Genomic DNA, 14,432 nt, shown 5'->3' with positions numbered 1-14,432 from the left:
GAGTGGTAGGGGAGGAAGAACACCGGGGCAGCCACCATGTCAGAAAATGGAATCCTGAACTGGAGTCAGACTGAACTTGGACTCTGGCCCTAGCACTGCTACCCTGTCCACTGGGAGACTATGAATGAGCCGTTCCTTTCTGAGCTGGTTTCGAGATCTGGGAAATGGGGAGAGTAAAACCTTCATAGCTTGTTTTATGTGTTCAGAGAGACGTGGTTCTTCTCAAAGTGCTGGAGAACTTTACGTGTGATGAGGAGAAAGAAAATAATGCTTGGTGAATATTTTGTCTCCCTAGCCAGACTAGGACAGTCTACGCAGGCTGTGGAAGGGAATGGGTCCCCAAGGAAGAGGGTTGAAGACACAGCTGTGTCCCGCTGCCCCAGCAGCACTCCTTGACCCCAGATGGTCCTGGGAGGCACTGCTGTTGACAGGTTCTGTTCTTGGGCAGGGGTAGAAGAGTGGGAGGGGATTGGGACAGGTAAGGAATGAGGCTCAAGAAAGGGGTTCCAGGACATACAAGGTGCAGGGCCTGGGAAGTAGAGGGTAAATCCTCTCTGGCTGTGACATGAGGCAAATGTGCCAGCCTCTCCCTCTTAACTTCTTTTGCCATTTCCAGATCACCAGAACTCGAGGTGCCTGCCGGCTGGAGGTGAGTCAGCAGACACCCATCACCCCGCTAACCCCGCTTCTCTGCCTCATTCTCTCCCTGTTCTGTTTTAGAAGCTGAGGCCAAGAAAGCATGCGAGTGGCTCCGAGCAACAGGATTCCCTCAGTATGCTCAGCTGTTTGAAGGTAAGGCGCCCCCTCCCCCACCCCCAAACTTCCCTATCCTTCTACCCTTCATCTGTCAAGTGGGGCAAATCAGATTCTTTCTCTGATTGCACAAGAAGCCGTGTACCCTGGCCCTGCTTCTATAGCTACAACTTCTCTCTCCTACATCATCATCTCTACTACATGGCTCTCGTCAGCTCTCACAAGCTCTGCTGTTGCCACTTGTAAAATACCTTGTCTTGACTAGGGTCATTGCTTTGTACCACTCCAAGGATGCCAGTTGCATAGATGCAGCAGGGGTGTGTGCCCTGGTGGCCTGCCCCTTACCTCGTCTTCCCCATGGTTTTATCCCTTTGTTTCCCTTCACTTTCCCAGTCTTCCTTAGCATTGTTTATACTAGCTGTTTCCACTTCCCCTCTTCTTCCCACACTGCCACTGCACCCTGGCTTCCCCCCACCTTGCCAACAACACTCCTTGTCAAGCTCCTCCATGGGGTCAAGTTCAGTGGTCACTTCCTAGTCCTTACTTAATCTCTCCAAAGCATTTCAGTGCAGTTGGCCACTCTCTTCAGCTTCTAGAAATGCTGCTCTCTTGACTGTTTCTCTGGCTGCTGCTCTCTGTCCTTAGCTGACTCTGCTCCCTCTAGAAGGTAGCTAAATGTTGGGGTGTCTCAGGGCTAAGGCCCAGCCCCTCTTCTCTCTCAACATTTCTTTCCCAGGAGATTCTTGTCCAAGTACCATCTATATTCTGGTGACTTCCAAATGTCTCTCTGTCCAGACCTCATTCCCAGGCTCCAGATTTATCTAATCAACTGCCAATCACTGTCTGTACTCAGATGTCTGCCAGGTGCCTCGGATTTAACAGGTCTGAATCTGAGCTCCCCACGGCATTACTGACCACTCAAGCGCCACATCCAGGAATCATCCTCAATTCTTCTTTTCTTTCATCCACCACAGCTAACCCTTCAGCTAGCCCCTTCTCCCTCCAGAATATTTCTTGAATCGATCTACTTCCTACCATGTTCACTGCCATATCAGTGTGACCTGCTGTCACTGCTCCCCTGGCTTAGTGTGTCAGTCTCCTTCCTGTACTCCTTGCTGTACTCTGAATTTACAGTGGCTAGAGGCCCCGTGAGTGTAGGCCTGGTCTGTCACTGCTGTGCTCTGACTGCGTTACACCACCCCCAGTGCACTTAGAATGAAGTCAGCCCTGGTGCTTCACCCTCATGGACAAGACTGTGTCAGCCAACTGCCTGCCCTTTCTTTACTCCTCTGTCCCCTTCGCCAACCACACTCAGGCTCCTTTTTATCACCTGCTCCCTCTGGGCCCTTTTCCTCTTCAGAGCCTTCGTGTTAGTCCTGCCAGGAACTCTCTACCCAGGCCTTTTGCACGGCTGGCCCCTTCTGTTTCTTCAGGACTCAGCTCAGATGTGTGACCTCTGCCAGCCACCTCTCTAGGAATAGCCCCCACCCAATCTGTCGTGATGTCTTTTGTCGCATTTATTATTGCATTCTCTTGTTTGTTTCATGTATTGTTTATTGTTTCCCCCTGCAGGAGAGTGGAAAGCCCATGAACGCAGGGATCATTTCTCTCATTTGCTGTTGTATCCCCAGTGTCTGGCACAAAGTAGATGCTCAATGAGTCTTAGGAAATGCGTAAATAGGCTGGTTTTACCAATAAGGCAGAGAAGTGTGGGATTTCCTGACTGCTCTCACCTCCTTCCTTGCTCCTTCCTCTTTCCCCTCTCCTCTTTAAACCCCAGGGAGTGGGTCCCCTGTTCTGGGTAGCAGTGGTAAGTGTTTCTTCTGTCCTCACTCTCTCCCTGCTCCCCCACTTCACCTTGGGCGAGGGAGGAAGTTCCTCATTTGAGCAGCCCAGGATTCAAAGGGGATTGAGACCTACTGTCCCTGCGGGACCTGCCTCACTGACTGGTGATGGGTCTTCTCATCCAGCTACCCCTCCTGGCCTCTCCCCAACCTTTCTGCTGATGGCCAACTCGAGCTTCCTAGGCTCCTCCCTTCCCGCAGACGTGCTCCTCCTCCTCTGCTCTTGTTGGGTTTCCCCTCTGCCTCCCCAGCCTCCCCAATCTCCCCTTTCCAGCTCTAAGGGCCGCTGGCAGAATTCCTGTCCAACCACCCTCAACTCATCTTGGCTTCTCTCTGCCATGCAGAAGGTTCATTTCCCCTGGATATTGGCTCTGTGAAGAAGGACCACGGTTTTCTGGACGAGGACTCTTTGGGGGCCCTGTGCAGGTAGGGGGGCTGAGGGCCAGACCTGGGAGGCTGGGGCCCAGCTTGGGGCTTCCTCATGGAAAAAAACATCCCTGTGCCCCTAACAGAGGAGGAGCCCCACATATCAACAAAACTCATATACTGCAGTTACCCTGCTTACTCTGTCTTCTGGGTCTGTGACACCCTCACCGACCCAGCACTCTAGCTGGAAAGCCAAGGTCTGGCTTTGATTCTCTTCTCCCTTCAGTGAGATTCCATAGACAGTCCTCTCATTTGTCCCCTCTCTACTTATACTAGCTTGGCCCTTGTCTGAGGTCAAACCATGACTTCTTGGATCCATTACAGCCTTCTACCTGGCCTTCCTGCCTTCCATCTCTGCATTCCCCTCCTCGGCACGGCACAGCCGCCCACTAGCCACTAGAGTCAGTTTCCAGACAGGCACTCCTCTGCCTAAAATGTGTTGCTGCCTAAAGGGGAAAAATCCAAAGCTTTTTAGCATGACACCGGAGGTCCTTCGCAATCTGGTTTTGACTCACCTTATCAGCCTGGGTCTCGTTTCATAACTACACTGGTCTGTTTAATGTTGTTCTCTCTACCTTGTCCCAGGCTCCTGTTGAAACCTGAGATAGGAGTTCCTCTGTCTCTGTTCCTCTGAATCCCATTTCTGTCTTCCAAGAAGCCTTATCTGACTACAACTAGTCTGTTCATGGAACTTCCTTGTCCCACCCTCTGTGTGCCTGCTCTGCCTTCTGTCTACTCTGGTTCTTGAACCTTTCCCATCTTTGTAGTGGTTTGTTTCCACATCTATTAGCTCTCAGAGGACAGAGGCCATAATCTCCTTAGCATTGTGTCTGGCACTGAGACCCTTGAGAACATTGAGCTTGGGAGACATTTCCTTGTCCGGGCACATGCACTAGTGGATGGCATCTTGGGAATATCTTGGTAGGTTATGTGCTACAGGCTTTGGGGGTTGGGATCCTTGGGTGACCACTGCTTCGTTTCCTTGCAGGAGGCTGATGACCTTGAACAATTGTGCCTCGATGAAACTGGAGGTTCATTTTCAATGCAAGCAGGTGAGTCATGGTAAGAGTGGAGTCTATGACCTTGCAACGTGATGGGAAACTTAAGACGTGCACAAACCACTTTCGAAACTAGTTCCAGTGCCCTAGGAGTCCAGGACATCTGCAGCAGTGCTTTGTTCCAGCCTGGGGGCAGGGTGTCAGGGTTAGGTAAGCCTGGTCTAGAGGCTGAAGTATGAGAACAAGTACCCTGGCCCTTGGCCTGACCCCCTGCCCAAGCCCACCTATACCTCCTGGGTGTACTAATAACCTGACCCAGAGACGGCCCTTCCTTAGGGAAATCCATCTGCCTCCACTCCCTACTCTGTGATGGCAGAAATTCCTTGACTAGAGGGTAGAGACAGAATAATGTGATGGAAAAATCATGGCCTGAGCCCTGGTTGGTGTAGCTCAGTGGATTGAGCGCGGGCTGGGAACCAAAGTGTCCCAGGTTCGATTCCCAGCCAGGGTACATTCCTGGGTTGCAGGCCATAACCCCCAGCAACCGCACATTGATGTTTCTCTCTCTCTCTCTCTCTCTCTCTCTCTATCTCTATCTCTATCTCTATCTCTATCTCCCTCCCATCCCTCTCTAAAATGAATAAATAAAATCTAAAAAAAAAAAAAAAAAAAGAAAAAAAAAAAAAGAAAAATCATGGCCTGTATGGTGTTAGATATCAAGGTTGTTAATTCCACCCACCCCAAGTCTTTTCCCTCTGGGCCTCATTTTCCTCATCTCGCCCATGAATGGTGGGGAGGGGCGTCCATAGCTTCCAGAAACTTTTGTTCCTCTGCCAATCTGGGATTGCTGAAACTGTGAGGACTGTCAGTCTGCACGTAGCCCTGAAATGTGGACCGGATGATCCCATCCTGCCCTGGGGTCAGGTTCTATGAGTTTCTTCTGAGGCTTTCTGCCCTAGAGGCAGGTTCATCAGCCCAGTTGCCAGAGCCCTGGCCTGGCTCTGGCAGGAAGAAGGAAACTCCTGGGACCTAGTCCCCACTGACTGCTCAGTGACCTTGGGCGAGCCTCTTCCTCACTATGGGCCTTTAGTTTCCCCACCGTGCACATTAGAAAAGGAGAAAATCTCAAAACTCCTCTCAGCTCTGACATTCTGTGATTCTGCAACCCAGGCATGTGGCCTGACTGGGAATGGAACCAGTGACCCTTTGGTTCGCACGCAGGCCAGCATTCAATCCACTGAGCCACACCAGCCAGGAACATTCTGTGATTCTGATCTAAGACTCTAGCCCACACTTGAGAGGTTGCTGAGACCAAGAGGTTAAGACACCTGAATTCTAGGCTGGCTCTGTCCCTGACTTCCTGCATGACGTATAACCTTGGACAAGAGGCTTCTCATTTGTGGGTCTGTGTTTCACTATGTGTAAATGGGGAGGGATTGGATCAATCACATGACCTTTACCATCCATCTGGTCTCTAGCTATGCCTCCTGGCCTCCTCTTTCTAGCACTCCCAGAGTCAGCTCCTTCTCTAGTACATGTCCCCAATCAGAAAGCAGGGAGGGCCCTTTGCCCCAAAGTCCTCCAAGTGTTTGGAGGCAGAGTAGAGCACAAGCAAGGGCTGGTAGGTGGACTTCTCTGACTGACCCTGTGGTGCCCTTCTCAGAATGAAGACTCAGAAGAGGAAGAGCAATGTACCATCAGCAACCCCTGGTCCTCACAGCAAGAGAGTCAGCGCTGGTCTCGCATGGGGTCTTCTGACCTGTTGGCTCCACCGAGCCCTGAACTACCAGTGACATCCAGCTGTGAGAGTGTCCTTACTGAGCTTAGTGCCACCTCCCTGCCGGCCATCACCGTGAGCCTACCGCCTGAGCCAGCAGACCCACCACCCTTGCTAAGCCGTGCCCCGAGCCCAAGTGACCGGACCCTCCTCAGCCCCAACCAAGGACCAGAGGGTCCCCAGGACAAAGCCAAGAAGCGCCGTTCCCGTAGCTTCCTCAAGCACCTCGAGTCTCTGAGACGGAAGGAAAAGGGTGGCAGCCGCCAAGCTGAGTCTGAGCGTAGCCCAGCCACTTCAGAGAAGGCCACCAAAGCCTTCTCTTTCCGTAACCGCCGTGGCTTCCTCTCAGCTGGATTCTACAGGGCCAAGAACCAGTCACACACCTCAGCTAGGGGCGGTGGCACTGAGACTCAGAGGGCCTGGGAGGCCTGGTCTGTGGCCACATTCCGGCATCCTCAGCGGGTACACAGGGATAACTACCTGGTGCATGTGCCTGGGGACCACAAACCAGGCACATTCCCTCGTTCCCTATCCATCGAGAGCCTATGTCCTGAGGATGGACACCGTCTGGCCGATTGGCAGCCAGGTAGGCGCTGGGGCTACGAAGGACGCCGGGGCTCCTGTGGCTCAACGGGCAGCCATGCCAGCACCTATGACAACATGCCCGAGCTGTACCCAGCTGAGCCTATACTGTCCAGGGCTGAGGCTGAAGATGAGGAGGAGAGAGGGGGCAGCTATGCCCACCTAGATGACATCCTCCAGCATGTGTGGGGACTGCAGCAACGGGTAGAGCTTTGGTCTCAGGCCATGTACCCAGACGTGGAGCCTGGAGATAAGGAAGAAGAAGATGATGAGGAAGAGGAAGATGCCACTTCATCAGTAGAAATAGCCACAGTTGAAGCTGAACGTCAGCCTGAGGCTCTGGCCCAGATGGAGGCTCCGGCCCACAGGGAGTCCTCAGCCATGGGTCAGGATGAAGTTCAGACCATTCCCTCAGCTCATGCTTCAGCTGAACTCCAGACACAGGCCGAGCTGCAGGCTCGGGCTGAGGCCAAATCCCCGGGCCCAGCCCAGGAGAATGAGCAGGAGGTGAATTCAGGCGGGGAACCCACCTCTGCCTCTAGCCTGTCTATGGAAGAAGGACACTCCATTTCTGACACTGTGGCCTCCTCCAGCGAACTGGACAGTAGCGGGAACTCCATGAACGAGGCTGAGGCTGCAGCGTTGCCAGCTGCACTCCAGGCATCAGCACCCCGTGACCGACGAGATTCAGGCGTTGGGGCCTCACTCACCAGACCCTGCAGGTGGGACTTCAGGGTAGGGATAGGGGCAGGGGGCTTGGTTGTCTGTGTCTCTTCCCTTCCCAGTTCCTTCCTTTGCCTCTCTCCCCTCCCCCCATCTTCACTAGCCCCCAAACCAGTTTCTTAGTTATGTGGCCCAGGGACAGATTCTTGGGAGCTGGCTGATTGCTTTTAGGCACCAAGGCGCAGGAGGAAAAGAGCAAGAGTACAAGACTTGGCAGTCCGGAATGTTAGGTTTCAGACCTGCCTCTGCTGTGGTCTTGAGCAAATACTAGCTTCTACTTGGGCCTCGGCTTTCCTGTATGCAAATCCACAGCATTAGAAGAGATGATCTCTGACCCCCAGTTTTGCAATGCTGGACTTGTCACTGCAGCCCTGGAAAAGGGTAGGGGCTGTTACTACGTGATGGCCCTAGATGGACCTGAGCCCTGGGCTATCTCCCTGATTGCATCTGGGCCACCTCCCTGATTGCACCTGGGCCACTGGGCAGCCCAGGAAACTAAGACTAAACTTTTCCTACCCTGGGGCCTAGCGGCAATGCTGACAGTGGTCACGTCTCTCTGCATTTTTTTTGGTGGAGGGGAGGGGCCAGAAGAACACAGCCCTTTCTAAGGTTGACCCAACCCTGCTCCTCGGGCTTTCTTCACCTCCTCATCCCTGACTAGGAAGCTCCGTTGGCATAGCTTTCAGAACTCGCACCGGCCCAGTCTCAACTCGGAGTCGCTGGAGATCAACCGGCAGTTTGCCAGCCAGATCCACCTGTTGCACAAAGGCTCCCTGCTGCGGCTCACAGCCTTCATGGAGAAGTACACTGTGCCCCACAAACAGGGCTGGAGCTGGTGAGTGCTCTGGGGCCACGGTGGGTGGGGGGGCTGCTCACCCTAGTCCTGGCTCCCTCCCTGCCCCTATGCCAAGGCCCTGGGAGGGTCATCCTCAGAAATCAGGTGTAGATAGGCAGAGCTCACCGGGCAATGTGGTGGTGGGATGTGCCAAGAAGCTGGAGGGACCGTGGCCTGAGAGGTAGCTTGTGTGGGTGAGGGGTGCACATCGGATGCATGGGAGTATGTGTGCCATGTGTGAGGGAGGAATGGGGGTGCAGAACATGAGGTCCTTGAGCTGTACCTCCATGCTACCACCAGTGATATTATCTGAAAATGCAGCTTTGGTTGTCGCTCTCCTGATAAGTACCCTTGTGTCGCTCCGCATTGTCCAAGTTTTCCTTCCCACCATAATCCTTTCACGTTCTGGCCCTGCCCCATCTGTTGGGCTCTGTAGCTTGCTACCTGTAAGAAATGCCACTGTATGGGCCAATTGCCCTTCCCCGAGTGTGCTGTGTTCTTTTCCTGGCCTCTTTACCTTTGTCCATGCTGTTCTCTTGGCCTAGGATGTCTTTTCCCCATTTCTCCTCTGGGACAAAGCCTACTAAAATTCTCAAGAGCCTGCTGAATTTCTACCCATATCTGAAGCCTTCCCTGACCCACTAGGTACAGTTCCCCTCCCTCATGGGTCTTCCGCGAAGCTCTTGGCTCACTACTGACAGCAAGTATTGTCACTGCCTGTTGACACAGTTATCTCCTTCACCAGACTGAGAGCTCCTGTGTTCCTATGTGACTCTGTAGGGCTGGCCCCAGAGAGGTGCTTAGCAATTATTGACTCGGGGGATATGGTGTGTTTCTTACCCTGCTCATTGCTGCCTACATCCCTCAAGACTGCCGATAGTCTCCAAGCTGTGTCCCAGTGTAGCCCGCGCCCCTTCCTGATCTTTTGTTACTCCTCCAAACAGGGCAGTACCCAAGTTCATGAAAAGGAACAAAACCCCAGACTATCGAGGCCAGCATGTGTTTGGGGTGCCACCCCTCATCCATGTACAGCGCACAGGCCAGCCACTGCCACAGAGCATTCAGCAAGCCATGCGCTATCTGCGCAGCCAGTGCCTGGACCAGGTGAGTCCCACTGGGGAGCCTGCGGAGAGGTGGTGCTGGGGGGCACGTCTGAGGCTAAGAAATTGGGGAGGGAAGCCACTCTGCTCTGCTTCTTCCCCCTGGCTTGGCCCACCAGAGACCTTTCCTAGCCTTAAAAAGGCCCAACGGGAATGGAGCCAAAGCGCCCCTCTTCCCAGCTCTGTCCTAGCCTCCTTCTTGGCCTAGGTGCTATACTTCCCAACTTCCAAGAGTCTGCCTTAGCCTAGGTCCCCCTTTGCCTATTCGTTTCCACCAAAGCCATGTTTCTGCTTGGCCCAAAGCTATAAAAACACATTTTCTTCAGTTTTGCCCTTTCTCTCCAACTCTGTGCAGAGGAGGCCTGTGGGTTTGGAAGTCTCTGGGGTAGCCTATGCTTGTGACTCCTGGTTCAGCCCTGGCCTCACAGTCTCCCTTCCATGTCTCCCTTCTTCCCTCCCTCCCTCCCTGATCTTCGCGGGCCAGGTGGGCATCTTCCGCAAGTCTGGGGTGAAGTCTAGGATCCAGAACCTGCGCCAGATGAATGAGTCATCCCCTGACAATGTCTGCTACGAGGGCCAGTCAGCCTACGATGTGGCTGACCTGCTGAAGCAGTATTTCCGAGACTTGCCAGAGCCTATCTTCACCAGCAAACTCACCACTACTTTCCTGCAGATCTATCAGCGTGAGTTGCCAGTACTCATCCCCAACAATCTTCCTCCTTCTCAACCATCCTGAAGAGAAACCACATTTTATTCCCCAAACCCACTATATGGCAGGGACTTACTTGCCTAAGGTTACAGCACACATTTGAGTGGAGCTCGATCTTGCACCTGGAGACCCCCCAGAGCCCACCTTTGCCGTTCTCTCTCACTGGAGTCCCTTGGGACTACTGTTTCTTCTGTGTTCTCGGACACAGTAGGCTGTAGGGAATAAGGAAGCCCTTCCGTCTTTCCTTCCCAACAGTCCTCCCCAAGGATCAGTGGCTGGCAGCAGCACAAGCTGCTACTTTGCTGCTCCCTGATGAGAACCGAGAGGTGCTGCAGACCCTGCTGTATTTCCTAAGTGACATTGCCTCTGCTGAGGAAAACCAGATGACAGCTGGAAACCTTGCTGTGTGCCTGGCACCCTCCATCTTCCACCTCAACATCTCCAAGAAGGATAGCCATTCACCCAGGTGAAACAGGGTAGCATGTGGGGTGGGGCCAGGCAGGGAGAGTTTGCCCACCCCTGCCCCACTTGGACTTAGGGCCCTCGATGCCTGGTGCTGCAATCCCAAAACATCACCACAAGGGGTTAGCATCGCTCTTCAGGGGCCTGGGACTGGTCAGATGCTGTGAAGCAGGGTCTTCTAAAACACAGCAGGTTGTTTTGTGTTCAGGACTGGCAAGCTGGCTTCCTGAGAACTGGAAACCAGCCTGTCAGCCACATTACCTCCTGCCATTTGTGCCACCCTCTCCTCTCTGCCCTTTCCTGTAGGATCAAGAGCAGGCGCAGCCGCACTGGCCGGCCAGGCCCTAGGGACCTAAGTGAGAACATGGCGGCCACCCAGGGCCTGTCACATATGATCAGTGACTGTAAGAAACTTTTCCAGGTGAGTAATTCCAGGCCATGAGGCCTACCTCCCAGACCCTGGGGGAATCATCACGTCTGACCTTTATACTCCAAGTCAGGGATAGGGCCCAATTTTATACATGTCCCTCAACCTCCTACTTCCAGCTCTTCCTGCAAGGTTTCTCACCTACCTCACTGCAGTAGCCAGGCCACCCCACCCCATGAACATGAACCTGACAGACTCTGTGGGCTCTGGGACTGAGGGTCCCTGACCCTCTCTGCTGCTTGCTCCTCATGGCCCCAGCCCAGTGTGTGTGTGCCCCGCCAGGTGCCTCAGGACATGGTGCTGCAACTGTGTGGCTCCTATAGCGCAGCTGAGCTCAGCCCTCCTGGCCCAGCCCTGACTGAGCTGAGGCAGGCACAAGCTGCTGGTGTGAACCTCAGCCTGTACATGGAAGACAGCGTCCAGGAGCTGCTGCGCGATGCTGCTGAACGCTTCAAAGGCTGGATGAGTGTACCAGGGCCCCAGCACACAGAGCTGGCTTGCAAGAAGGTGAGTACCACACTTGCCGTGGTTGCCGTGGGGCTGGGAGAGGACTCAGTGCAGGCAAGGGGCCTGGGATCACAAAGGAAGGGGCTTCCCTAACAGTCTCACTGTACCTCAGCCTGATACTTGGACAATGTCAACCAGCAAAGCCAGAACCAAATGAGACCAAGGGATCTCCCTTGGGGACCATTTGACAGAATTACCTTCCTAAGGCCCCACTGTAGACATGTCACTGCTTTTACAGCCTCACCTCCCATTTCTCTCTACACCACAGTCATGCGGTGCTTCTGCCCCTGATGTCGTGCTACTTGCACTGACCAGCCCCACACATTACATTTCCCCAGCTACTGTAAGCCCCAACTTGATATGCCCCCCTCCTCCATTCAGAGCCTCCTGCCATGCCCTGGGCTGGAAGTGACTTCTCTCTGTCCCTCTCTTGGCACTAGCCATATTCTTTCTTGGATTCTGATTATGAATAAGACTGCACATCCGAGGACTGCCGTGTATAAAGTGGTCATAATGAAATTTCCCTTATGGGGTTGGGGTGAGCAGCCAACCCGGCACCTGGCATGTACAAAGGGCTCAGCGAGCAGCAGCTTTTGTTGCTTTGCACATTTTCTACTCTGCGCATTAGGTGGTGAGTTCCTCAAGGACTATCCCCATATCTTCTTCCATTCATATCCAGAAATTCCCAGCACTGTGCCTATTTTATGGTAGAGCCTAGTAGGCCTCCGAGAATGTGTGTCTGTCATCTCTTTGTGATCCTGAGTGGGTAGAGAAGCAGACATCTGGAAAGGAGAGACAGGACAGGGGACACAGGGGTGGTCTGTTGGGGGGTGACACGGGTTGGCACAGGAGCCCTGCAGCCTTCCCTCCTCTGGGCCTGGCGTGAGGGCAGGCCAGAATGGGAGGGTGAGTGGGAGCTCTTGAGCCCTGACAGCCTCCTCCTGTCCCCGCTCCCCTGACCTACAGGCACCAGATGAGCACCCGCTGCGTGTGTGGAAGGTGTCCACCGAGGTGGCAGCCCCTCCAGCTGTGGTGCTACACCGTATTCTGCGGGAGCGGGCCCTCTGGGATGAGGACCTGCTGCGGGCCCAGGTGTTGGAGGCCTTGATGCCAGGTGTGGAGCTGTACCACTATGTCACCGACAGCATGGCACCCCACCCTTGCCGTGACTTCGTGGTGCTTCGGTGAGAGGCTCCAGCTGCTATTCTGCTGTGCTTAGGGGATGGGTGAGGTGGGGTGGGAACCAGCATCAGGAACCTGAATGTGTCCCTTCTGCACAGGATGTGGCGTTCCGACCTGCCTCGTGGGGGTTGCCTGCTTGTTTCCCAGTCCCTGGATCCTGAGCAACCTGTCCCAGAATCTGGGGTGCGGGCCCTGATGCTCACTTCCCAGTACCTCATAGAGCCTTGTGGCCTGGGCCGCTCCCGGCTCACCCACATCTGCCGTGCTGACCTAAGGTACTAGGCCCCCTTTGCCCTGGTGACCTCCTTGCCTCTGCCCCATGCTGTTGATCCCTGGGGGCTGGGGGCCAATCTCTTCTCCCTTCCGCCTGGAAAGGGCTCCTGGTAAGACCGCATGACTCATTCCTGCCTGCTTCTCTCTCCCCCCAGGGGCCGTTCTCCTGACTGGTACAACAAGGTCTTTGGGCACCTGTGTGCCATGGAAGTGGCAAAGATCCGGGATTCCTTCCCAACCCTGCAGGCAGCTGGCCCGGAGACAAAGCTGTGAACCTCAGCCTGGTTCCAGGGTGACACCGCCCCGCCCCCTTGGTACCACATGATTAGGGAGGATCATAGCACAGCAAACCCCATATGCTGCTTCCAGGGGCAGAGCCATTCCCCGCACCCCAGCTACCTGGCCCTGTACCCTGAAGTTCCTCTGCACATACAGGAGAATTTCAGTGTCCCATCTCCACTCCACCCCCACCCAAACCCTGTGTTCTGCCTTCCTGACAGAGTAGAGCCATTTTAGGAGCAAGAACACCGCCATTGCCCTCAGGCCCACAGAGCCACCAATCAGCTTGGAGCCTTATCAGCTCTCTGCCTGCAGGGGACAGAGGGAGAGGGCAGTGTGTACTCCCAGCTCTCTGCCGTTTTGAGAGGCCAAGCCATCCTGTTTGGTACTAGGGTCCCTTTGAGATTGGACAGGAGGTTCTGGCCCTGCCTTTGGGCACAACAATGGCTCTAAACTAGCTTTTCCAGAGAAATTGGATGGAACTGGATAGGCACGTGGGCAGAGCACAGGGCAGCCCCAACCACTGTGGAGCATTTTACTTGTGTAAATACGATGCTGATTTTTATGAGGCTGATTGAAAGAATAGGCATAGTTGGGCCCCTAGTAGGCGACATGACGATTTGGGATAGCTTGGGACATGAGAGTGGAGGAGGGACCCTCCTTTCTCTGATCTCAAGAGACCAATGAACCAGTTTCCCCTGGCTTGGGTCCCATACTTGATCTGCCACTTCGTGGGGTCCCGTGCAGCCTTTGGCCACAAACTGCTACATCTGGAGAGTAGACAAGCTCACTCTTACCACACTGGCTGAGCAAAAGCAGATGGTGGCAAGGAGACACCTAGCTGTGTCCACATCCCTTCTCCTGTTCTTTGTGCCTGCAGTACCAGGCTGATATAATAGCCCCTTCAAGCAAAGACCTGGCCTGTGGTTCAGGTGTCCAGCCAGCCAGATGGCAGGGCCCAGTGTCATCTCAGCCCACTGGGGAGTGATTCAAACCTGACCTATCCCCACCCATTGGCTATCTGGGTTCATGTGGAAATTCAAGTGCCATTCTAGCATCAACTCATGATTCATTTTTCTTTAAGCTCAATAAACTGAAATGAGATGGTTCCTAGCCAACATTGTACTTTTTTAAGCCTATTTTACTTGTACCTATAAATACTGTACAGTCAGGATATATATATGTATTTGTGTACATATAGGTACATATATACATACACACATCTATATACACACAGCTTTGGTCTATCATGAGTATACTATAATCTATGGGTGGGAGTGTTGGGGCAGGGCACCTAAGGTGAGATGGGAGAAGTGGAGAGCAGGAACCACGTGGCTCCCTCAGCAGAACAATAAAGCATTATTGGAGATGCATGCCGACTGTGTGGCTCTTTGCTCAGATGCTGGGTAGGGCCTGGGCTCAGTGTTAGTGTGAGAGCTCTTGAGCATTACTGGCCTGGGACTCAGGGAGGTCACAAGAGGAATAGGGGCAAGGCCTCGGCTTTTCTATTTAGGAGGGGATTTGAAGGTGGGGAGGCGGGATTCCAAGAAGCCAT

At 53.8% G+C, this 14,432-nt stretch overlaps 1 protein-coding gene across 4 annotated transcripts in view; it reads left to right on the top strand.

Annotated features, from left to right (window-relative positions):
* The window catches only part of STARD8 (StAR related lipid transfer domain containing 8), a 77,251-nt gene extending 63,260 nt beyond the window's left edge, over positions 1–13,991 (top strand). For 3 of the 4 annotated variants that reach the window (XM_036016968.1, XM_028522538.2, XM_036016969.1), the window contains 13 exons: positions 721–792; positions 2,942–3,023; positions 4,012–4,075; positions 5,685–7,102; positions 7,765–7,938; positions 8,883–9,042; positions 9,523–9,721; positions 10,003–10,213; positions 10,516–10,630; positions 10,919–11,143; positions 12,110–12,327; positions 12,424–12,600; positions 12,754–13,991. In XM_036016968.1, coding sequence (XP_035872861.1) covers positions 721–792; positions 2,942–3,023; positions 4,012–4,075; positions 5,685–7,102; positions 7,765–7,938; positions 8,883–9,042; positions 9,523–9,721; positions 10,003–10,213; positions 10,516–10,630; positions 10,919–11,143; positions 12,110–12,327; positions 12,424–12,600; positions 12,754–12,871 — 3,233 coding nt within the window. In that variant the 3' untranslated portion in view covers positions 12,872–13,991. The remainder of the gene's footprint in view (positions 1–720; positions 793–2,941; positions 3,024–4,011; positions 4,076–5,684; positions 7,103–7,764; positions 7,939–8,882; positions 9,043–9,522; positions 9,722–10,002; positions 10,214–10,515; positions 10,631–10,918; positions 11,144–12,109; positions 12,328–12,423; positions 12,601–12,753) is intronic. The other variant, XM_028522540.2, reaches the window with a different exon arrangement.
* Positions 13,992–14,432: the final 441 nt, after the last annotated feature.

The sequence above is a fragment of the Phyllostomus discolor genome, chromosome X (genome assembly GCF_004126475.2).
Source record: "Phyllostomus discolor isolate MPI-MPIP mPhyDis1 chromosome X, mPhyDis1.pri.v3, whole genome shotgun sequence".
Classification (NCBI taxonomy): Eukaryota; Metazoa; Chordata; class Mammalia; order Chiroptera; family Phyllostomidae; genus Phyllostomus; species Phyllostomus discolor.
This window is presented reverse-complemented; position numbering and strand designations above follow the sequence as displayed.